The sequence below is a fragment of the Choloepus didactylus genome, chromosome 2 (genome assembly GCF_015220235.1).
Source record: "Choloepus didactylus isolate mChoDid1 chromosome 2, mChoDid1.pri, whole genome shotgun sequence".
NCBI lineage: Eukaryota > Metazoa > Chordata > Mammalia > Pilosa > Megalonychidae > Choloepus > Choloepus didactylus.
Genome location: NC_051308.1, coordinates 199,334,900 through 199,359,469, shown reverse-complemented (window position 1 = coordinate 199,359,469; position 24,570 = coordinate 199,334,900). Strand labels below are relative to the sequence as shown.

Here is a 24,570-nt window from a genome sequence, read left to right as displayed (position 1 = left end):
ACTCCAAATAGAATAAATCCAAATAAACCCACTCCGAGACATATTCTGATCAGACTCTCAAATACTGAAGAGAAGGAGCAAGTTCTGAAAGCAGCAAGAGAAAAGCAATTTACCACATACAAAGGAAACAACATAAGACTAAGTAGTGACTACTCAGCGGCCACCATGGAGGCGAGAAGGCAGTGGCATGACATATTTAAAATTCTGAGAGAGAAAAATTTCCAACCAAGAATACTTTATCCAGGAAAGCTCTCCTCCAAATTTGAGGGAGAGCTTAAATTTTTCACAAACAAATGCTGAGTGATTTTGCTAATAAAAGACCTGCCCTACTTCGGATAATAAAGGCAGCCCTACCAACAGAGAAACAAAGAAAGGAGAGAGAGATATAGAGAAATTTGACAGATATATGGGACATTACATCCCAAATCACCAGGACACACATTCTTCTCTAGCGAGCACGGATCTTTCTCCAGAATAGACCATATGCTGGGACATAAAACAAGCCTCAATAAATTAAAAAAAAACAAATTTGAATTTATTCAAAGCACATTCTCTGACCACAATGGAATACAAATAGAAGTCAATAACCATCAGAGACTCAGAAAATTCACAAACACCTGGAGGGTAAAAATTAGGGGGAGATGAAAACATTCCCGGGTAATCAAAAGCTGAGGGACTTCATCACCAGATCAGTCCTATAAGAAATGCTAAAGGGAACTGAGCAGGCTGAAAGGAAGGGACACTAAACAATTGACTGAAACCACATGAAGAAATAAAGATTTCCAGTAAAGATCACATGGTAAGTATAAATACCAGTACTACTGTATTTTTGATTTGTAACTCCACTATTTACTTCCCACAGGATCTAAAATACATAAACTATAATGATAAATCAGTGGTTTTGGACTCAATGTAAAAGAGGTAATTTTTGACAAGAACTACATAAAGGTGGGGGAATGGTGGAGTAAAGGAACATAGTTTGTGTGTCCTATTGAAGTTAAGTTGGTATCAAAGAAAAACAAGATTGTTATAGACTTAAGAGGTTAAATTTAAGCCCCACAGTAAATACAAAGAAAGTATCAGAGAATATGACCATAGAGATGAATAGTCGAGTAGGGGTTACGAGAAGTGGAGGAAGGGGCAATGGGGAGTTAAGAAATGAGTGTAGGGTTTCTGTTTGGGATGAAGGGAAATTTCTAGTAATGGATGGTGGGAAGGTGATAGCATTGCAACATCTAAATGTGATTAATCCCACTAATGGAATGCTAGGAAGGGGTTGGAATGGGAAGATTTAGGCTGTATATACGTTTCCACAAGTGAAAAAAAAAAAAAGTCTAAATAGACAATGACAATTAAATGCCAAGGATGATCCTAGATGGGATCTGAGGATGGAGGAGAGGAGGCTCAAAGTGACACAGTTGGGACATAAGAAAAAAAAAAACGGAAATATAGACTGTAAGCTTTGTATCAATGTTGAATTTCTTGAACTTCTTAGCTGCGCTTAATGGGAATGCATGAAAGAATGTTCTTGTTCATGGGAAATGTATATGTGAATTATATTGTTTGTTCAAGGATGTGTGCAGCCTAATCTCCTACGTTCAGAAGAAAGAGCAATAGATGATGGATGATAGGGAGGGAGGGAAGGAAGGAGGGAGGGAAAGAAAGAAATGGTGGTGTGACAGGATGTTAAAGTTGGTGGATTGGGGTATTGGGAGAGGGGGGTCAGGGTATGCTGGAGTTCTGTGTATGGGGTTTGTATTGTTTTTGCAATGGTCCCTGCAAGTTTGAATTTATCTCAAAATAAAATTTAAAAAAAATAAAGGGAATTGCAGAGCCTCTGAATGTTTGTATATTCACTGTGTTTAGGGAGAAAAGGCAGATGAGCTCAAGAATGAACCATGCCACTAAAAGGAACACATCTCAACAAGAATTTATTAAACACCTACTAAGTGCCACAAACTTCACTTACCTCATGAAATGAGTTAAACACTTAGGAAAGTTCTGGCATATAATAACAATAATAATAATAATAATATCTTTATAGCCTATGATGTAGGCATTATTTTCCTCATTATACTGATAAGGACTGACACTCTCAGAATTAAGTAATTTGGTCCAAGATCACACTGATAATTTGTAAAGAGCAAGGAAAACACCATGGAAGAGAATCCACTTCTATACATTCCACTAGCAAGCACATGATATATCACATTACAAAAGATTTTATAATCTTTTGCTACCCCAAAGAAGCAGCCACCAGTGACCCCGAGATTTCTTTTGTTTACAGACCAAAAACTAATGGAAAAACCAGTATAGAAGTCAGAATCCAGTTTTCAAACTAATGCTTAAAAGCTAATAATCAGACATGAAGATAATGATTGCCAACATTCATTGAGCATTTCATAAATATGTTATCTCTAATTCTTACAACAATTTTGCAAGGTACGTATTATTTTCTTTTCATGAACTAAAAAACTAAAATTCAAGAGGTTAACACTGAAGCAAGGGAACCAGACTCAGAACCCAGGAGTATGTACCCAAAGCCCTTGCACTTTCAATATATAAAATACTTTGTTCCACAGATTTGGAAAGGAAAATGTTAAGTCAACAGGAAGCTCAAATGTGGTTTGCCAGAATGTGCACACCTCAGAGACCCAGTAACTGAATAAGCAATGAGATAAAAATTATCTAACTTGCAAGACCATTTGAGATACAAGATACGATGAACGAACTGGCACCAGGTGACATTGCCCTCACTTCCTGAATGTAACCCTGCACTACATCTAACATTACCTCCCATACACGCCTTCACAAAGAATGATTCAAAGTATTAGGGAAGTGGAACCTCAGATCACCCTGCATTTGTAAGGCGACTGGTCCTAGATCTGTCCTTTGAAGTCTGAGAGTGTAATGTGACAGCAACCACATCCCTTAAGAATCTTCTCTTTCAGCCTGAATGTTCTGCCCCTCAAAGGAAGGGCACTTCAGGCTGCTCACATACTGGCCACATCCTCTGGACACTTAACATTCTTAAATAAATAAAGATAATGAGTGTTTACATCAAAGAATTAATGAAATTTTATTATAGAACAAAGTAGAGAAACAGAGATAGAAGTTCTTGAATGGTAAAAACTTCAGTTCAAATTCTGGGTCAAGTGAAAGGCAACTCAGAGGCACTTTATCCCTCTTAGAAAAAGACTGTGCTTTCCCCATCCCCGGAGTCTCAGAAAATCCATCTACATTGTTTGGAATGGGAGGTCCAAGCTCAGAATGAGCCACTGACCCAGAACCTTATTTGCTCCCTACCCCTGCACTGCCATGAATGGTCGGGTCTGATTTGGACGGCACCATCATCCATAAATCACAGGCCACACAAGGAAAACTCAAAGGCTTTAAGAAAAATTCAAAGTTTATTGCAAATTGTATTTTGCTTCCCTTCGTTCTTCATTTTTACAGGATTTATTGATATCCATGATTTTTTCACAGATGTACTTGTTGACTTTGGAGAGTCTTTGTGCAATTTCAGTTTCATCCACAGTTTCTTGTGCTATTCTGTCATACAAACACTCTAGAAAGAAGAAACAAGAAGGCCAAGGATTAACGGTGAATTCAAGTGAAAATCTTTCAAGGGGGGAAAAGGAAAATGTGCCTCTTGACTTACTCTTCAGATAGCAATTCATGTACCTGACATACCTGTATTTATGTATTTTTATCATAAAATCTATTTAGAAAAGAACATATATTATGTACACACTGTAAATTTACAGTTTAAAAATAATGCTAAAACATCCACATGCCCACCACTCAGCTTAACAAATGGGACATTACTGGTCCCTTTGAAGTCCTAGATGTCCCACCCCAATCCCATCCTTTCCTCTCCTTCAACAGAGGTAACCACTTTCCTGAATTCTGTCAGTAATTCCTTTGCTTTCCTTTAAGGTTAATATAAACATGTATGTATCTATCCTTAATAACATATTGTTCACTTTCAAATTTTTAACCTTTCTATGTATGGACTCATATTCTATATATCCTTCTGACTTGCTTTTTTTTAAACTCAGCATTATAGTTTTGAGATTTACCCATGTTGAAATATATACCTGTAGTTCATTCATTTTCATGCTGAGTAGTGTTCTATTGTATGACTATACCACAACGTGCTTATTCAGTTGACTGTCTATGGGTACTTGAATTGCTTCCGGTGTTTTGTAAATACTATGCTGCTATGAAAACCCTTGCACGCACATATCCTCTGAGGTACACATGCAGGAAATCCTCCAGTATAGACTAACACATGGAATTACTAAATGGCAAGGAATGTGTATTATTCATCTTTACTAGGTGAGTCCTAGTAAATTGCGTTCCAAAGTGGTTGTGCTGACTGGCATTCCTATCAGTCGTGTATATGAGTACTGGTTGCCCCGTATCTTCAACAGCACTTGGCACTGTCACATTATTAAGATTGTGACAACCTGGCAGGTGTGAATTGGTGTCTCATTGTGGTGATTACCAAGGGGTCTGAGGATGGCCACTCTTACTGAGCCTGCTATTTGCTGTGATGAAGCAAAAAGTGAGCCTGTGGCAAGGCTTGGCTAGAGTCTGACTTCTTAGCCTGGGGACCTTGTGCAAATCATTATCCCAGATTTCTTACCTCAAAAATGAGGATAATAAACCATAAAGTATTTTTCTTAAGGTTGCTGTGAGGCTCAGATGCAATAAACATTCTGAAAGTCATTTTGAACTGTAAGAAACTCTATTCCTTATGGAGCTATTCCAATTACTTTATGTATTTATGACTGTTATTTAACACTGAATTAGGTGTAGCATAATTCTTAACACGGGCAAGATTAAGTAAATGTATGTTATATGAATGAATGAATGAATGAACAAATGAATGCTTTTTTCAGAGAAACTCGAGGAGACACAAAAATCCTCGATATAAAAGAACTAGGGGTGTGAGTGGGGGCTGTACCACTGGGCTGTGTAAATCTTGGGCAAGAACTCCATCTTCTTTGAGTGAGTTCCCTCACCTTTAAAACAGGAATGATGATCCCAATCTTAAGGAACTGCCATGGGGAGTAAATGAAATACTGTCTTTACCAAGCTAGCCGACAGCAGGTAGCACTCTTACAGATGCAGAATGTCAAAACTAGAAGGCGTCAGAAAGCTAACTTGTGCTAACCATTCCACTTACCTACGAGGCCTGGTGAAAACGAGTAAATATGAGGCAGAATCTGCAGGCTACTAGCTGCTGCCTTTCCATATTCTCAGTCCTTCCCTGGGTGAGAAGCCAGTCTGTCTCACGTTATATCCACACTGCAGGTGCATGTGCTCTGTGCTTGCCTTCTCTGAGGCATCCCTTCCTCCCGCACTGAGAAGCATTTCGCAAGACGTCTTTTAAAAGCTTTTAACTGATCTCCACTGTTTCCTGACCACCCTCAAGCACGACTATTCCTCACTATGTCCTGTCTTGTCCTTTCTATAGGGACTGAGATGGAATAAGGTAGGGGGCGCTACGGCTCTCCAGCCCTACCTTTGCTTTATCCTGTTTTACCCTTTACTTTCCAGCCACTCTGAACCACTTGCAGAGCCCTACCTACTCCAGGCTATCTCATAAATCGGTGTCTTTGCTCATCTCTAACCCAAATATCTTGGCCCCACCCTTCCTTTGCCCAAGTCCTCCTATTCATTCTTACAGATTTGGCTTTCTTGAACCCTCTCAGATTGAGGTAGGAGGCCCCAGTCTGCCCTCAGCCTCTATGCTCCCGCTCCCAGACTCGCCTGAGTTTTTCTCTCTCTTGAGGCCCTGATTACAATCTATTAAAACTGCAATCACATTCATGATTCCCAAAAGACTGGGATACTTGGACATACCCCTCCAGCCCAGGGTCAGGAGAGCGCAGACACAGTGAATTTGCCAGGATCTGAACCAAATGAGGGAGACAGTTTGTGAAGGGAAATGTTTCAAAATTCAGCTGTTCAAATCTAGCTCTGACTCTAGTTGCTCTGCAACCTCTAACAGGTCTTGGCTCCTCTCTGGGTCTCAGTTTCACTATCTATGAAAGTAAGATATCGAACTAGATAATCTAACAAGATTCTCCCAGCCCTACATCTCCAGTTCTCTATAATATAATGAGGGTGGGGAAAGAGGAAAAGGAGAGAAAAGAGGAAGGAAGGAAAATGGATGTGATGGCCCTTAGAGGCCCTTGTGTGAATTGGAGAAGAAGCAGAGAGAGAAAGGTGCAAATGGAAGGCTTTTCAGAGGGGCCCCCACAGAATTCCAATCATTTTCATTTCCTGGGGGTAACAGCACTGAATGGCCCCTCAGGTTGATTAAAAGTCTTTTGTTAGACTCGAGATATTAATCACATGCAGTTGCTGGGAATGACTCCCTCTGTGAGGGAGCATTTGAGATTATTGCTTAATTAACAAGGTTTATAACAGTGCTAATGTGTCCTATTAAAAAAGTTATAAAAATTAACCAGAACTTAATGCTGTGGCTCATTTAGAAAACTAAGGCACTCTGTAAAAGGTCATTCAACCTTAATAAGGTTTAACTGTTATTCTGGAGCTTGTCATTAAAGCAAGACTCTCCTCCAGTCCTTCTGCTTCTATCTTTCTAAAGCAGTGTCACTGTTACCCCATCCCTCTGCTATCGTCTCTGCGAAATAACTGGTGAGGAAATGAATTTAAAATCAAAGAGAAGAGAAAATCCTCACCAACCATGTGAGTGTAAAGGCTTTTGCCATTTTTATATGGCAAATGTGACTAAATGTGATAAAATCATACCAAACAAATACAAGTCTCAATCCAGCAGACAGCTTGCATGGGAAGAACCAGTCAAATGCAATCTGCAATAGCTCAGATAATTAGGCTAAAAATGGTGAGTGTGTGGTGGGACAGGACAGTCAAACCTGCCTGGTTGTAGCATTAAAAAAAAATACATTATATTTCAGCAAGGCAAGAAACTTCTGGCGACTATCGGAACCCTGAAATCCCAATTCAGCTTGTCTCTGTCTTTAATCAGTTGTACAGACTTGGGTAAGTCAATTTCCTTCTCATTCACTTACATGACAAACATTTATAGGCTGAAAGAGCATAGCAGCATCCTAGGACGGCAAAGATACAGAATAGAACAGAGGTAGGTATAAGGTTTTGTGGGAACATATGACAGAAGCACCCACCCTGCCTAAGAGGTCAGGGAAGACTTCCTGCAGGAAGCTTCACCTAAGCAGACCTTAGCTGGGCAAACAAGCGTGGGCATGGGGTGGGTAGTGGGACCTGTGTCCCAGGTACTGGAGTTTACATTTGCCAATCCTCCAAGGTGAGAGAGAATCTCTCTTGTTCAGGGAATACAGTAGTTCATTACGGTAAGAACTTGGAGTTCAAAGGGTTCAAAGGGAAGTTTGCTGAAAAATAAAGCTGGAGCTATAGCCAGGGTTCAGATAACGAAGGCAGTTTTATGACACGTTAAGAAGTTTACCCTCAAATAATGGGTGCCATGATTTGGCTGTAATTGGGGCAGTGGTGAAAGAATCATATTTGATTTCTGAAAGATCTCTCTGACTATATAATGGAGAGGAGAGAGTGGGGCCAGTCTGGAAGCTGTTGAAATAGTGCAGGGGAGAAATGGTGTAGCCTGGACTGAGGGGCAGTGGGTATGGAGGGAAGTGGACAGTTTAATAGGTATTTTTTGCAGAACAGATGGGATTGAGGGATGTGAAAGAGATCAAGAATGATGTTTGGGTCTCTGGCTGGGGATGTGGGCAGTAGTACCAATCACCAAAACAGGTAACACAGAAAGGACAGAAGATTTTGTGGAGAAGGACGAGAGAGCAGGTGAGCAGCTCAGTTTTGCCAATGTCATGTGGACATCCATAAGGAGATGACTAGTGGGCACTTGGACATATGGATCAGAAACTCACAAGTGTGAACTGGGGCAAAATACAGATTTGGGAATCATCATTCATTGATTCAACAAATATTTATTGAGCAGTTTTATTCTAAACACTTTTCTAGGTGCCACTCTGAACAAGATGCTCATAAAGTTTACATTCTAATGGGTATGGGGTGGAGGAGAAAGACAATTATCATGCAAATGAATAAACAAGAAGTGCCATGCAGAGAATTTGAGTAGAGTAATGGAGAGGCTGGGTGGTCGGGGAAGGTCTCTCTGAATGGCAAGGAGGAAACAGGATGTGCAGAGCAGAAGGAAGGGCACTGCTGACAGTGGGAACAGGAAGGAACTGAAAGAAGGCCTCTGGGGCTAGGGCACAGTGGGAAATGGGAAGTGTGGTGAGAGATGAGGACAAAGGGGTCACCAGAGGCCAGATCACCAGGCACCAGGCAGGATGAGGAACACAAATTTCAATCCAGGGTGGTGGGCACGTTGATGGCAACAGGCATAGTGGAAGTGAGATTAGCCAAAGGAAAGCTTTGTAGAGTGAATAGAGAAGAGGGTTGGAGACAGAGGACAGGGCAGAGGAAGAGGAGCCCACGAAGGAGACTGATAAGCCAGAGAGGTAGGAAGAAAATCAGAGAATGCAGGACCGGCTTCTCGGTGAGGGAGAAGCAGAAGAGTCAAACATGGCTGGTTTGAGGAAGTCACTGGGGACCTTGACCAGAATAGATTCAGTAGAGGTCTGGGAGTGGAATCCAGATGGCAGGGGCATTAAAAGTGAACAGAAGGTGAGGAACTAGAGACAGTGAATATAGACAACTCTTTTAAGAAACTTGGATGTGAAAAGGAAGAGAGAGACATTGCGGAAGCTGGGTGATAGAAGTGGCACATTGGAAGTGTTTTGTTTGTGTTTTTAAGAAATGAGTGATCCAAGTATATTTAAATGATGCTGGGAAGGAGCACAATTGGAGGACCAAGGTCCTTTAAAAAGTAGGTGGGCTGGGATCCAGAGGGAGAAAATAGCTAGCCCCAAGTAAGAGGAAGAAACTCTTCTTTTGTGATCTGAGGCAGGAGTATAGCGGGATGCAATTAAGTCCATAGATGTGGTGGTTCTAAGCTGTAGTGGGAGTTCCTTTTCTCTGTGAAGGAAGAGACAAGGTTGCCTTTTGAGGCAGAAATAGGTATAGGATTCCAATATTTGGGCAGAGTAGAGAAGATTTAAAAAGGGCTTGTCAAATTGGGGAGTGGATGACAAGGGAAACTAAGAGGGCTTAGGAGGTGGTGCTAAGTCCCAGCTGGGGTTGAAGACAGTGAGTCTGTAGTGGCCCTAAGTCTCACAGCTAAAATGTTTTCTTCTAGACTATTCCATAGAATTGGGGGCCAGATCAGCTGCATAGGACATTGTTTGAATGGGGTTTAAAGAAAAGGCAAAATGTATATGTGGTCTGCTGGACTGTCAGAACAAGGACTATAATTCTGACTTCACAGATGATGATACCAAACATCTGCTTAGGTCTGGTGCTGTGCTAGGCTCAGGAAAACAAAAATGCGTAAGATATGAAGCAGGTTAAGCTCAAAGTTAAACCAAAGCAGCACTGGAGCTCAAACCCAGGGCTTTTTATATATCTTTCCAACTTCTACTTTTCCATTACACTGCACTGGGTTTGAGGCCTTAAAAGCTGAAAAGCGCTGAACAAATGTGAACTTTAATGATGTAACTATAATGAGGCCATGTCAGTTCTGCAGAGGCAGTTCACTTTTCAAAAAAGAATGATAACTTCCTTTCGTACCTCAAGCATGACTACTCAAGGCCTTTCACATCTAAAATCCTGGGCAGCCTTTGCCATCTTAAAAGGTAAATTATCAGATGAAGAAACTGAGACATGGAGGGAAAGTGATTAAAAGAAATCATACCAAGTGTCTGTCAGAGCCTCAGTGTTTCATTTATTCAGCCCTTATTTAGTATGTGTGGGAGGCACTGTGCTAGGCAACGGGGACATGGAGATGAATTTGATATGGTCCTGAGGCCCCAAGAGCTCAGACTAATGTATGAGGCAGACATGCAAGCAGATGATTTTATACAGTGTGATAATGGTAGGGACAGACAGTTATTGGAAGGCACTTGGGACCTAAGTCACATTCCACAAGTGTAGCAGAATTAAAGGTCATCTACCTATCAGACAGGGCAGGGCTGTATCCCCAGGAAAGCCCCCTTCTTAGGGCAACATTCCAAATCAGGCTCCACCATCTCAGACAGACTGAATTACCTCTGATTATTTAAAAATAAGAAGCTGTCTAAATCAATTCATCATGAGCCAGCAAGGTGAGGCAGGCAGCTGTGCTACAAGTGGAATGAGCCCCAGGCCTGACTCAGGGTTGTATGTCTGCATCTAGGCTCTGAAACTTCGTGGCTGGGACCTCAGCCTGGTCACTTAATCTCTCTGTGGCTTGTCTTCTTGGCCTCCAAAATCTACCCTAAATCTGGCCTTTTTCTTCACTTCCACTGCCATAACCTTAGTCTATGGCACCATCATCTCTCCCGAGACTAATGCATCAGTTTCATCTCTGATCAACTTATCTCCTTTCTGGTCACTCCATGAATTAGACCTTCATTGTTTTCTACTGTGAGGAGAATAAATTCAAGTTGCTTACTGTGGCCTACGCAGCCCTACAAGACTGGTTCTCTTCACCACCTCCTTGATCTCACTTTCCCCTCAATCAAGACTCCCCAGCTAGTACCCTTGAACATGCTGACCTTTTCACCTGCTATTTATTCTGCCTGATTTACCTCCCCACACTTTTGCAGGGCTGCCTTCTCCACATCCAGTTCTTAGCTCTGAGTCACTTCCTCAAACTGGTCTCCAATCACCCCAGCTAAGGCAGCCCTCTCTTCCACATCACATAATGATACCTGCTCCACAGCCTTCATCATCCCTTAAATGACCTGAATTATTCATGTAAATATTTGTTGTCTGTTCCCAGAACTTGGCATAGAGCCTACTCAAAGTCTTACTTTCTTTATCAAAACATAGCAGATCTGGACATGTAGGGTAAAGTGGTTAGAAGCACAGATTCTGAAGCCAGACTGTTTGGCTTGGACTCCTGGCTCTAAACTAGCTGTATGATCTCAAGCAAGTTACTTGACCTCTTTGTGCCTGAGTTTCTTCATCTGTAAAATATGGATAATAATAGTAATCAACAGTAGGATTGCTATGAGGATTAAATGAGTATATATATATATATATATATATATATATATATATATAAGTGTTTAAAACAGAATCTGAAAAATAGTAAGTGCTCAAAAAATTAGCAATGATTATATTCTCTCTGTACCCCACTGTCTGTCACTATTATTTGTATTATCTGTACAGTAACTAGCATTTCTTGTGTTTATCTTCCCCATAAGACTGTGAGCTCCTAAAAGACAGACACTATGTCCTATCCTTCTTTGTGTTCTCAATACCCAGTATAGGGCCTGGGCAAAGAATAAGCACTTAGTGAATGGAGGGAGGGAAGGTGGAGAAGGCAGATGGAAGAAAAGGAAGAGAGGGGAAAAAGGATGGAAGGAAGGAAGGAAAGACAGAATGGAGGGAGGGAGAGAGGACTATTAAGGAGCCAGGATGTAGCCATATCTTTAGGGAGACAGATTATTCCCTGTTCTTTGCCTGCCTCCTAAACCCTCCCAAATTCCAGAAAGGAAGCTGAATCCAGTGACCATCAGCTGATCTTCATCTCACTGCTCTAGGCACAATGCTAGGGCCCCGAAGAAGTGTCCACCAGCTCTACCTACCCTGCTCTCTGTCTTCAGCTGCACTCCCTTTCCCACCTCCAAGCCTTCGTTCGAGCTGTTCTGCCTCCTGAAGTACCTTTCCTCACACATCTGGGCTGCCACGCCTGAGGTAGCCTTCAAGGCCTAAATCAGCGTTCCCTTCCCCAAAAATTCTCCCCCACTTTTCCAGCTGAGAGTAACTGCCCTTCCTGAGAACTCCCTTAGCACACAATCTGGCCCTTTCTTATGTTAGTTCCTTGAATTATACTTGTGTCCAAAGCTCGTTTCCCCTATTAAAGGTGAGCTCTTCTGGGACAAGGCCCATATCTGCCCCTGCGTCCTTGTGCCCAGTCCTAAGCTTGTCATGGAGAGGCTTCATGAGTGTTTGTTGAACTGAACCTCATATAATACATTCTTGTTCAGAAAAGAGCAATATCATAGCCACTGTGCTGTCATTGCAGTGACCTACCTCTGACAATGCTTAGTTTGTGAGGTGAAAGGGGTGGCTTAGGGACTGCATCCTTCTTTTTTTTTGTGGCAACTCCTGTGACACTTCTGTTCTTCAGAACATCTGTTCCCCAAATCATGACTGCCAGGTTCTTTGTGTACTTGGAATCTCCTTGGGTTACTTGTAGCTGGTGCCATTTTTCCTCATCAACCCAAATCCCACTTCCCAGATGGACCTGAAAGGGAGAAGAACACAGGCACCTGTTTAGTCCGACAAGAGGGCAGATGGAGGTTGCTCTTGTCCTTTAGAAAATATTGTTGCACAACTGTAAGGGATTCGTGCTATAAATACTAAATTCCTTCCAAGGGTAATAGTAACAGTCATTTACTGAATACCTGTATGTGTCAGGTCTTATTCTAGGGCTTTATATTTGCTAACTCAAATCTTCATAGCAGCCCTGGGCAGAAAGTATTATGACCCTGTTTTCATTTTAGATGGCGAAACCAGGTTCAGAAAGGTGAATGACTTGCCAAAAGTCATTTAGCTATTAAGTGGCAGAGCTGGGATTCTAACCTATACTCATGCTCAGAGCCTGACCGAATCTCAGGAACACCTATGCTTAACTCCTCTCTCTTACACTTTTGAAAGATGTGTCTCCCCTTAATGTGAGCTTATGAGGATACATCCTCTTTGCACAGTGGTTTTCAGCTGTGGTTAGACACTAACATCACCTCGGGAGCTTTAAAAATCTCTGATGCCTGGGTCCCATGTCCTGATACTGATTTAATTGTGGCCTGTGCATCGGGAGTGTTTAAAGCTCTAGGTAATTACAATGTACAGCTAAGTTTGAAAAACCACTGTCAGCAGGAGTGGGGAGAGCAGCCCATCAGGCTCAGCCACCAATTGGGGTGTGGTTGTGACAGTTCTTTCCTGTGTCTGAGTCTCAATTTCCCTAACTACAACTGGGAGAGTTGATTTCATCTCTAAGTTCCTTCCAGCTCTGAACACCTATAATTAAAAAAGTAATAATAAATACAACCACAATGTACCTGAACTGATTCTGATGGCACAGAGAACAGAACACAATTTTATGCTGTCTATAAGGGAAGCAATCAGCAAGTTTCAGTGTAGTGTTGATAAATGCAAAACACCCAGAATGACCTTACAAGTGACAAGCTTTTTAAATTTCTTTTCTTTCTGGTTCTTTCAACAACTCACAAAGCATTTACTAACATTAACCATTTAAAAAACAATTTTGACTTTGATATTGTCATTAATGTTGTGCTTCTGCTGAATTTATGAAGGGTGGAAATGGCTTCTGTTTTGGGGATAGAGGGGAGGCAGCTGCTAATGAGCTAAACTTTCTAAGGAGCATGAAAAGACTGCCAAAGGTCCTTGTTTTCAGAAAGATCCACAGGTCGTCAGCATCACATGGTCAGGAGATGTCTCAAGATAGGTCCTGGTCTGAAGACTGCACACACCCAAATCCATGGCATAATGGTTGACTGAGGGTTCAAAAATGACTAAAGAACTTTCTGCTGTAGCTTGGCTTGGGGAGAAAGGTGGACATACACAGGTGGGCATGTACGTCAGCCAGCAACACTTCTTCATCATCAGTTACTTAGGTTTTTCAACCCTCAAAAAGGAAAAAAACAAAAACAAAAACAACAAAGAACAAAAAACAAAAAATAAAAAAAGAAGCAACATAGCCCACCCACAATGTTAGTAAGTAAATGCACCTGCCATGGCTCAAAAGCTCATTCAGACCAGTGCAGGCAATCAGATAAGAGATCCCCCCTGGCTTATCTGTGTTTACGTGGCTCAGAAAACATAAGCAACCCTGGAGTGAGATGTGCTGGCTGGGGTGTGTGGGCAATACCGACCCAAGGTCAAGTCTGGCCTCTTTACAGTTTGGACTGTGGGTGGGCAGTCTCTTTGCCAGATTGGGCATGCTGGGGATGAGTTCCCTAGACATCCTTGCTGTACCTGCTGGACCGACCTCATTTTACCTCCCTTTGTGACACTCTAGGGCCACCTACACAAGCTTCAAACTTCCCTAAGATTGGAGAAAAACAAGGAACTCTGAATCAGATTAGATTCAGAATCAGAAAACCTTAGAGACAGAAGCCAACTTCAGTTTTTTCAAAGATGTCTATTCTTTTCTACCCTGGGCCTTACTTTTCCATAATCTTTTAATTTACTATTCTTAAAAGAGAGATAGCAGTCATTTTAGCCAATGTTCTACAAGGGAAAGGGAACACTACTATTTTCTGAGCACCTATAATGAGCTTGGGATAGTACATTCAACTTATTTAATCTTAATAATGATCTTAAGAGATGAAGATAGGTAAAAAGTGTTATTCCCATTTTATAGATGTGGACAGAAATTCAGAGAGAATAAATTACTTTTCCTAAGACACATGATCAGTACATTTTGTAATCAAGATTCAAACCACAGCTGGCTGACTCTGAAGACCATGCTTTCCTGGCCTTCCCTGCTGCTGACAGTTTCATGGTGATGTGGTTGACTCACAGCAGATCTAAAACATCAATGCTCAGTTAGTTTTTCTTTCAAATATTCCTCTGTACCTTTCCAGCCACTTCCTTAGCCAGCAACCAGGAAACCACCACGGATAGGGAAACCAGGAAAAAAGCCATGGGCTAGCCTCTCTGCCTCTAGTCCCTGATCCCTCCAACCTACCCTGTGAACATTGTCCATTGAATTTCCCTGAAACACTGCTTTCCTACTTGGACAAGATGACTTCTGCAGTCCCTTTCAACTCCATGATTTTTATATCAGTCCTCCCAAATCTTGAATAGTTCCCTGTCTCCTGTCATATTAAATCCAACCTCTGCAGCCTGGCTTTAAAGGCTCTTGAGAATCCCATCCATTCAACCCCCTAACCTTCATTTGCCTATTATGTCCGTCACTCCACTCAAGCTCCCAAACTCTTTCATGTCCTTCTAGTTCCAGTGTGATGTAACAGAAAGAGGATGGGCTCTGGAGCTGGTGTGAATCCCAGCTCCTCTACTAGTAGCTATGTACCTTAGGTGAGACCCTTTACTTTTCTGAGTTTTAGTTTCCTCAACTGTAAAATGGGAAAAATACCATCTAATTCAGAGTTGTTCTAAGGATTAAAAGAGATAATACGAATATAAAATGCCAGGAGAACAGCACACATTCTGAATCTGTTACATCCTTTGCATTCCTCCCCCTACGATGTCTTAGCTCATGCCATTCCCCTGTCCAGGAGTGAATGCCATCCCTTATGTCTTCTTAAGTGTGACAATTTTTTAAACCCCAGTTCAAATCCAGGAAACATTCTTTCATTATTATCCAGAGTTCATTGCTATCCTCTTTGAATTTCTAGTTCCTTTAAAGCCTTTACATCTGATTCACCCCTTCATTGAACATCACTGTCTCCTACAAAGTGACCTGGACAAGTTTAAACACACAAAGGAGTAAGAAACCGATGGGCATATTTTTTATGTCTTAAAGGCACCTGTTCTCACTTTTGATGAGTTGCTGTTCCTTGGAAAAGGAAGTATTTTTCTGACATTCACTCAAATACAAGGCCAACATTACAGCACATAAAGAAATGGTCGTGGGTAAGACCACTCACAGGTATATGCTGGAGCACTGGGGACAAGGGCCTTAGAGGTCAGCAAAGCTCAGGATCACCTGGAGCAATGCCCAGCTTTCATGGGGGGTGCAAAAAAGAAATAGGAAAATAGGAATAGGAAAAATGTTGGCCTGGGAACTAGGAGATACAGCTTCCAGTTCCTACCCTGTCTCTAACCTGTTGTATTATCTTGGATAAGTCCCATCTCTGGATGTTTCTCCCTGCAAACAATGTATAAATTAGACTATTTAAACTTTAATGGCTTTGCAGTTTTATAATTCAATGAGTCTTTGAAACAAAACCTCTTAGACAAAGAAAAGCAACGCACTTTATCAAAATCAGAAAGTTACTTTTATGGCAAACCCTCTATGAAAATCACTACACTACTTGTGAAAACGTTAGCCTTAGGTATCAAGAGAGAACATTAAAATTATGTCATCTGGCAGGATGGGGTTGGATTAAAAAAATATCTTTATGAAATGTTTTATAGGACAAAACTTGTTTCCTATTAGGAAATGGTTCTCTTTACAGTGATCTAAGCCTTGCAGAGGTTAAAGCCTCTGTTCACACAGGTAGAGAGAAGGGAGGGTCAGGAGCTACTGAGAAGTCAAGAACAATGAGGGTTACTTCTGGGATGTGGGAAATGCTGCTCTGGGAAGGTGCCAGCCATTTCCAGTGCATTCTCTTCCTTTTCTCCCCCTTAATAAGTCCCTCTGCCTAACTACAAATTAGCTGCAAAGAAAAACCAGGTTAGTTTTAGAGCAACATTTTGGCAAAAAACTATGAGAAAACAAAAAAATGGCATTTGCAAGATATGTTGGTCAACTCATGTGTGAAGAAATTAATGAGGTCTGAGAGACCCATTTTGTGGGGTGAAAATGCTCTCTTTGCAAAAGAGACCCCTCATAATGCTCAGTAATCATCTACAGCTTCCAAAGCGAGAGAGAGAGAGAGAGAGAGAGAGAGAGAGAGATTTCTCTTGGAAACTAATAAAAACTCTAGTCATTCTGAATGTGATCAAGACTAGAAGAAACCAACAAAGACAGAACAATCCTTTCTTATTTATCTTCAAATGGGGAAGGATCACCAAACTCAGATACAGAGTTTGAGTCACAAAATGCCTATGGAGAACATCAATCTGGTCCATCTTTCACAGATAAGGACACTGAGACCCAGAGAAGGGTAGGACCCATCTAAGGTCATACAGGTAGGACAGTGGTAGAGCCCTGCCTAGAACTCAGGTTGCAGGCTGCCTATTTCCACTGTTAAGCCACCCTCTCCCCTGCAAAGCAGACTTTTAAAACCTGTCGGCTGGAGCATGGCAGGACAGAATGGGCCTGTGGCCTGGTCCGTCAGTCTTCCCTCTGCAGGGAGGAAGTGCTCAGTGGGAGATGCAGAGAATGACAGCACATCCAAAGGAGCCCTGAAAACAAACAGGTTTCATTTTTCCAGCTTCACGATATTTGCTTTGGCTCAGGTTGGCCAGCCACAGGGATATATCTGGACATACCCAAATAAAAGAACCTTCTATCTCTTATCAATCCACTGGGGAACTACACTGGATAAACAGAGGCCTTTCGAAGCATAAGGCAAGAAAAATGGGCTGGCCCATATGACTCTCTGGGGAGAATTGAGAGATGATGTCTGTAAGGCATGCCCTCAGTGGTAGAGAATGTAATGTTGGAGCTGAATTTTACCAGTGCCTGGATAAAGGGCTTCAATATACTTCTTCCAAGACAATTCATTTGGATGTTAGAACAGTTTCCTCTACTACCCTGCTTTTGTCACTTTTCACCATCTGACTTTGAGGCTTTCAAAGGCTGCTCCACTACTTTTCATCCTGGAATCAGTATAATTCCTAATTGCACTGAAGTTTTCTTTTATGATTTTTTTCAATGGCCTTACAAGAAAATAGGAGCTATATGTAGTTCTAGGACTGTGAGTTAACCCCATTGAAAATGGCTTAGGGACAGGGAGCATGTCCCATTCACTTCTGCATTCTGGATATCTAGCACAGGGCTTGAAACATATAGATACCTGGTTAATGGTGAATGAGTTGTTATCTGTAAAATCAGATATTTCATTTCCAGTTCACCTTATAAATTTATGGTTTCATAGGAGGGTAGGACAAGTTTCATCAAACTAGCATGGATTTTTTTTTTTAACTTTCTCACTAATAAGCAATTTAAAATGCCAGATTAGCTTTACAGTTCCTTTGGCTCAATATTGAAAAGAAAATGAAAGAAGAAAAAGAAGAAGTTCAAGCAAAGCTACACTAGTTATAACACATGAATTCCAGAAATAGCTGCTCAGGTCCGGGCCAGTAGGCAAACCAGCCAAGCTATGTTATGGAAAGCTCCCACCATACTCTCCATCTTTACTCTGACTAAAAGCACTTTCAGGGAATCGATATTGAGCTTAAAACACTACCTTGCCATTGTCTAGGATATACTTGTCCATGACAGGCGCAGGAGCAGGGTAATAAGACGACGTATTTGCTTCCTCACTGAAAGTGCTCCGTAACTCCGGCTCAGGTTCGAGACATTCTGACTTTACTTTTTCCAAGTCAATGGCAGGACCTAGGCAGTTAAGAAAAGAGATCTGTCTAGAACTCCAAAGGAAATAAAATGCAAATATATTTTTTTAACTATGCATCTATCAGCACATAGTGGCACAAAAAAATTGGCTGGCTTATTTTTGTCCATTGGACTACACTTAAACCCAGACTTGAAAATCATATGAGGTATGAATGTCACAAGGGAAAAGGTAGAAAATTGGAAGACAAGAACAGACTAGACTAATTAAGTATGAATGAGAAGCACTATTCTAGGGTTTCATTGTCTAAATAAAAATGCAGGGGACTCAACTTCCTGCACAGGAAAGAGTATCTGTTAAGATTGAGTTGGAGAAGTGGTAGCAATTACTAGAATATTCAAATTGTGTACTTGCCAAAAAACTCATCTCTGTAGCCTATGGAGGAGCAGGCCCACAGAGGAAGAAGGAGGTTAGAAAGTGGTGGGGAGAAATACAAAGGCCTCCCACTCTCTACACCTAATATCCAAACAGGAGCATTTCAACCAAGAACTTAAAATACAATACAGATTAAGCCCCTGATTGCCTGATCCAGAAGTCACCCTGATTTTTATTTTAATGCAATCAACAAAATTACATGGGGTTTAAACAGTGAAAGGAAGCTAGATACATGGTGGTGGTTTCTAAGGAGGGTATTTTTTCTCCATTAGCTTTTAAAAATGATAGACAATTTTTAAAAATCACCTACTGTGTCCTGATTACCAAAGAGCAAAGAAACAGTATGAAAATGGGTAAATAAGGATGAATGACTTGATTAACTTTTGTTTTACAGCAACTCCAAAGGCCAATTGTGAGTTTAGCATTCTGAAAAATCTCCCTATGAAAACATTTCAGGAGTTGACTGGGAGGGGAGATTTACCTACTGCCATAACATCTCCCCGTGGCTATGTATATAACTAAAATAACCAATGAATTCACTGTCCAGTCTTCTCTTATCCTAACCATGTGGTCAACTGGGTACAATGTTCTTTACGTACTATAGTCCTATGCAAAATCAGGTTGAAATTCTATCTTCAATCGCCACATCCTAGATTTTGGTTGGCGGTAAGGAAGGTATTGGCAATTTTGTTACTAAAATTCATCATGACAGGGCTTCCCAGAATGAGAATATCATTCCTGAGTTGCTGGTAGCTGCCATCTGCAAAACAAAATCTCTGTGGTACACAAAAAGCTAAGCATGATTCTTGCAAAAAGCTGAATGTAAGATGACTGGGGAGATGCCATTTCCTCAAAGAATATTTGAACTAGCAAAAATTGGCAGAATCATCTTCCTCAAAACTGGAAAATAGTTAGGGGGTTGCAGTCACTGGATGAATGCTGAATTAAGAAAACACAGCTTTAAAGACAGTAGGAGAAGCTCATAACACCATAGCTGTACTCTCTCCCTCACCTCCTGTGCTTGCATTGTTGGTCCTTGGTCCTGTTCCGAAGGGAAAAGAGGAACCCATATATACATATTGGGTTGCCTATATGTCAGTGCCCATCTATAGGGCAGCAATATGAAAGACTAAACCAGGAAACTCATTTCTGGCTTGCCCTCCCAGGACATGCCTTGAAGGTAGCTTGTAGACAGCTAAAGCAATATAAGAAACAATTAAATCAAAACAGACTTGGACAAAGGATTACCTGTTTAAATCATAAAATAGAGCACCCAGAGGGGGAGAAACTCTATTTCATAGGGAATAGAGGGGACATATGACTTCCTGTAACCCGAGAATTCCTAAAGCCACTAACAAGTACAATCCCAGGACAAGATGCAGGCTCATAAAAGACAGAAAATAGGACTCTGTACTTTGCATTCACCTTCAGATGATTTTCTTGATAGAAAAATTAAACTTGAAGGAGAGCAGCAGCCAGTGCAGAGCCAATTAGCAAGGACTGAAAGATGTTTTTTTTTGTGTGTGTTGGTCTGTTTGTTTTTGCTAGCTCCTGGCATTCAAAGAAATCTACCACATCACTGCTGGATACAAACATAAGGAACAGGCAGCTCAGGGACTAAATCCCAGAGGAAACACTTTAAAGTATTAAAACAAAAGATTACAAGACAAACAAAGAAACAGGAAATGATGATCCTTCCAAAGGAACAAGGTAAAAACCTAGAAATCATCAGTGAAGAAGACCAGACTTTGCATACTGGACAAAGACTTTAAAAGAATGCTTCCCAGTATGCTCAAGGATGCAATGGGAAACACAGAGAAAGAACTAAAAGATATCAGGAAAAGAATAAAAGAGACAATATGAGAATCTCAATGAAGAGTTAGAAATTTAATGAATAAACTAAACAGAAACAATGGAGTTGGAAACTACAATAACTGAAATAAAAAATTCCAAAGAGGGTATCAGCAGCATATTTGTTCTGTCAGAAGAAAAAAATCAGTGAACTTGAAGACAAGAGAGCCCAAGAGAATTGTGGAACACCATCAAGCATGCAAGTATACACATTATGGGAATGCCAAGAAAAGAAAGAGAGAAAATGGCAGAAGGAATACTCAATGAAATAATGATGGAAAACTTTCCAAATTTAACAAAAGACATGAACATGCACATTCAAGGAGCTTAATGAACCCCAAACAGGATAAACTGGAAGAGAACCATGCCCAGACACATAGTAGTCGAACTGTCAAATACCAAAGATATGGAGAGTTCTGAAAGCTGCAAGACAAAAGCAATATGTTATTTACAGGGGAGTTCTAATAAGATTAGGTACTGATTTCTTATCAGAAACCAAGGAAGCAAGAAGGCAGTGGGACAATGTATTTGAAGTTGCGTGAAAGAAAACAATTGCCAGCCAAGAATTTAAAATCTGGCAAGAATGTTCTTCAAAAATATGGGCAAAATTAAGCAATTCCCAGATTAAAAAAAAAAAAAAAAAAGCTGAGGGAGTTCATCACTACTAGCTGCCTTACAAACAATGCTAACGGGAGTACTTTATACTGAAGGACACTAGACAGTGGATCAAAAAGGTAGAAAGAAATAAAGATGCCTGGTAAAGGTAACCATATGGGTAATTATAAATGCCATTATTATTGTATGGTATTTTAGAGTATGTAACACCACTTTTTACTTCTTACAGGTTCTAAAATGCAAATGCATAAAATATAATGATAAATCTATTCTATCAGAAAAGTAAGTTGGAAGCAGATCAAATGTGATGTTTATTGATTTAGCATGCTAAATTTTAGCCTTACAGTAACCACAAAAAAACATATGAAAACTATACACAGAAAAAAATGAGAAGGGACTCAAAATGGTATGATACAAAAAGTCAAATAAATACAAAAGTAGGCATTAATGGAAGAACTGAGGGACAAAAAAGGTATTAGGCTTACCAAGACCAAGTAGCAAAATGGCAGAAGAAAGTCATGCATTATCAGTACTTACTTTAAATGTAAATGAATTAAACTCTCTAGTAAAATGGCAGAGATTGGGAGAATTTATCCATTTCCCAACTATATGCTGTATACAAGAGACTCATTTTAAAATTCACACAAATAGGTTTGAAGTGGATGGATGAAAAAAATATATACCATGCAAAGAGTAAGCAAGAGAAAGCAGGGGTGGCTATACTAATATATAAAATAGAGTTTAATCCAAAAACTGTTATGAGGACACAGAAGGTCACTATACACTTGATAAATAAGTCATTTCAACAAGAATACATAATTTTAAATAGATATGCATCTAATGGCAGACCCTCAAACTATATGAAGTAAATTTTGACATATTCAAAGGAGGAAACAGACAGTTCTACATAAATAGTAGGAGACTTCAATACACAATTTTCAATAGTGGATAGAGCATCTAGACAAAAGATTAATAAGGAAATAGAAGACTTAAATGATAAACCTACTAGACCCAACAGACAAATATAGAATACTTCACCCAACAGCAGCAGAATACACATTCTTCTTCAGTGCACATGGATCATTCTCCAGGACAGACAATATACTAGGTCACAAAGCAAGTCTCAATAAATTCAAAAATAACTAAATCACAAAATGAATCTACTCTGTCCACAATGGAATGAAGCTAGAAATCATTAACAGAGGGAGAATTAGAAAATTCACAAATATGTGGAAAATAAACACCACATTCAAACAACCAATGGATCAAAGACAAAATCAAAAGGGAAATTAGGAAATATCTTGAGGTTAATGAAAATAAAAACATAACATAGCAAAAATCATGGGCTGCAGCAAAAGCAATGCTGAGATGGAAATTTATAGCTCTAAATGCTCACATAAAAAAGAAGAAAGATCTCAAATCAGAGACCTAATCTCACTACTGAAGGATCTAGAAAAAGAGAAAACTAAACCCAAAGCAAACAGAAGGAAGGAACTGATAAATACTAGAATGGAGATAAACTGAATAGAGAACAACAAAAAATAGAATCAACAAAACCAAAAGTTGGTTTCTTTGAAAACTTAAGTAAAATTGACAAACTTTTAGCTAGACTGACAAAGAAAAAAAGAGAAAGGATGCAAATAACTAAAATCAGAAATGAAAGGTGGGACATTACTATCAACCATACAGAAATAAAAAGACAACAAATGAGATAACTTAGATGAAAAAGATAAATTCCAAGGGGGGAAAAGGCTATCTACACTGGCTCAAGAAGAAACAGAAGATCTCAACAGCTGAATAACAAGTAAAGAGATGGAAAAAGTGTGATGATTTAGAACCATGTACCTCAGAAACACATGTTGTTAACCTTAATCTTTTCTTGTAGATGTGGACTCATCAGAAATAAGATCTCTTTAAGATGTTACTCCAGCTAAGGTGTGGCCCAAATGAATCAAGTTAGGCTTTAATCTGGATTACTGAAGTCCTTTAAAATCAGAGTGAAAGTCAGACACACAAAAAGCGAGAAGGAGCAGCCAGAAGCTGAAAGTCAGTGGAACCTGAAAAACAAGGGAGAGGACAGGGAAGGCCACCACGTGCATTGGCATGTGGCAGAGAAGCCCAGGACCAAGGATCACTGACAACCAGCCCCAGAACACCGGTCTTCACTAAGAAAGCATAGCCTTGATAACACTTTGATTTGGATTCCTCCTAGCCTGAAAACCATGAACTAATAAATTCCCATTGTTTAGGCCAACCCATTGCATGGCATTTGCTTTGGTGACAAGGAAACTAAGAAAATCAATAATCAAAAACCTTCCCACAAAGAACAGCCCAGAACGGGATGACTTCACTGGTGATTTTACCAAACACTCCAAGAAGAATTAACACCAATCCTGCTCAAACCCTTCCAAAAAACTGATGAGGAGTTAATACTCCCTAACTCATTCTCTGAGGCAAACATCACCCTAACAACAAAGCAAGATAAAGATAACACAAGAAAAGAAACTACAGACCAATATCCCTTATGAACATAGATGCAAAAATCCTCAACAAAATACTCGCAAACTGAATCTAACATTACATTAAAAGAACTATATACCATGATCAAGTGGGATTTATCTCTGGTATGCAAGGGTAGTTCAACATAGGAAAATCAAATAATATGTTATATCACATTAATAGGACGAAAGGGAAAAAACACATGATCATCTCAATTGATTCCATTTACAAATTTACTAAAAGAATCAAATATCTAGGAATAAATTTAACCAAGGATATAAAGGACTTACACATGGTAAGGTATAAAACATTGCTAAAAGAAATCAAAGAAGACCTGAATAAATGGAAAGATATCTGTGTTCATGGATTGGAAGGCTAAATATTGTTAGGATGTCAATTCTACCCAGAGCAATTTACAGATTCAATGGTATCCCAATCAAAATCCTAACAGCCTTCTTTGTAGAAATGGAAAGCCAATCATAAAATTCATATAGAAGGGTAAGGGCCTGGAATAGCCAAAATCATTTTGAAAAAGAAGACAAGTTGGAGGACTCAGCAATCCCCATTTTGAAATGTTTCTGGCAGGAGTACAGACATATAGACCAATGGAATTAAATTGAGAGTTCATTAATAAACCCTCACATCCATGGTCAAGTGATTTTTGACAAGAGTGTCAAGTCCACTAAAAAAATGTCTCCAACAAATAGTGCTGGGAAAACTGGATCTTCATTGTAAAAGAATGAAGGTGGACCCCTACCTCACACCAAATAGGAAAATTAACTCAAAGTTGATCAAAAGCCTAAATGTAAGAACCCAAAATATAAAAATCCTGGAAGAAAACACAGGAAGGCCTCTTCAGAACCTTGTGTTAGGCAATGGCTTCTTAAGCTTT

The 24,570-nt window shown here is 40.1% G+C and overlaps 2 protein-coding genes across 5 annotated transcripts in view; both read right to left on the bottom strand.

The window, feature by feature from the left end:
- Positions 1-24,570, bottom strand: part of AGBL4 (ATP/GTP binding protein like 4) — a 1,783,169-nt gene that overhangs the window by 253,683 nt on the left and 1,504,916 nt on the right. The gene's annotated exons all lie outside the window — the stretch shown is intronic.
- Positions 3,384-24,570, bottom strand: part of BEND5 (BEN domain containing 5) — a 53,206-nt gene continuing 32,019 nt past the window's right edge. Inside the window, exons 4-6 of the mRNA XM_037827272.1 lie at positions 18,174-18,322; positions 12,142-12,355; positions 3,384-3,568 (exon numbers count right to left, since the gene is read on the bottom strand). Of these exons, the coding sequence (XP_037683200.1) occupies positions 3,411-3,568; positions 12,142-12,355; positions 18,174-18,322 (521 nt within the window). The 3' untranslated portion in view covers positions 3,384-3,410. The remainder of the gene's footprint in view (positions 3,569-12,141; positions 12,356-18,173; positions 18,323-24,570) is intronic.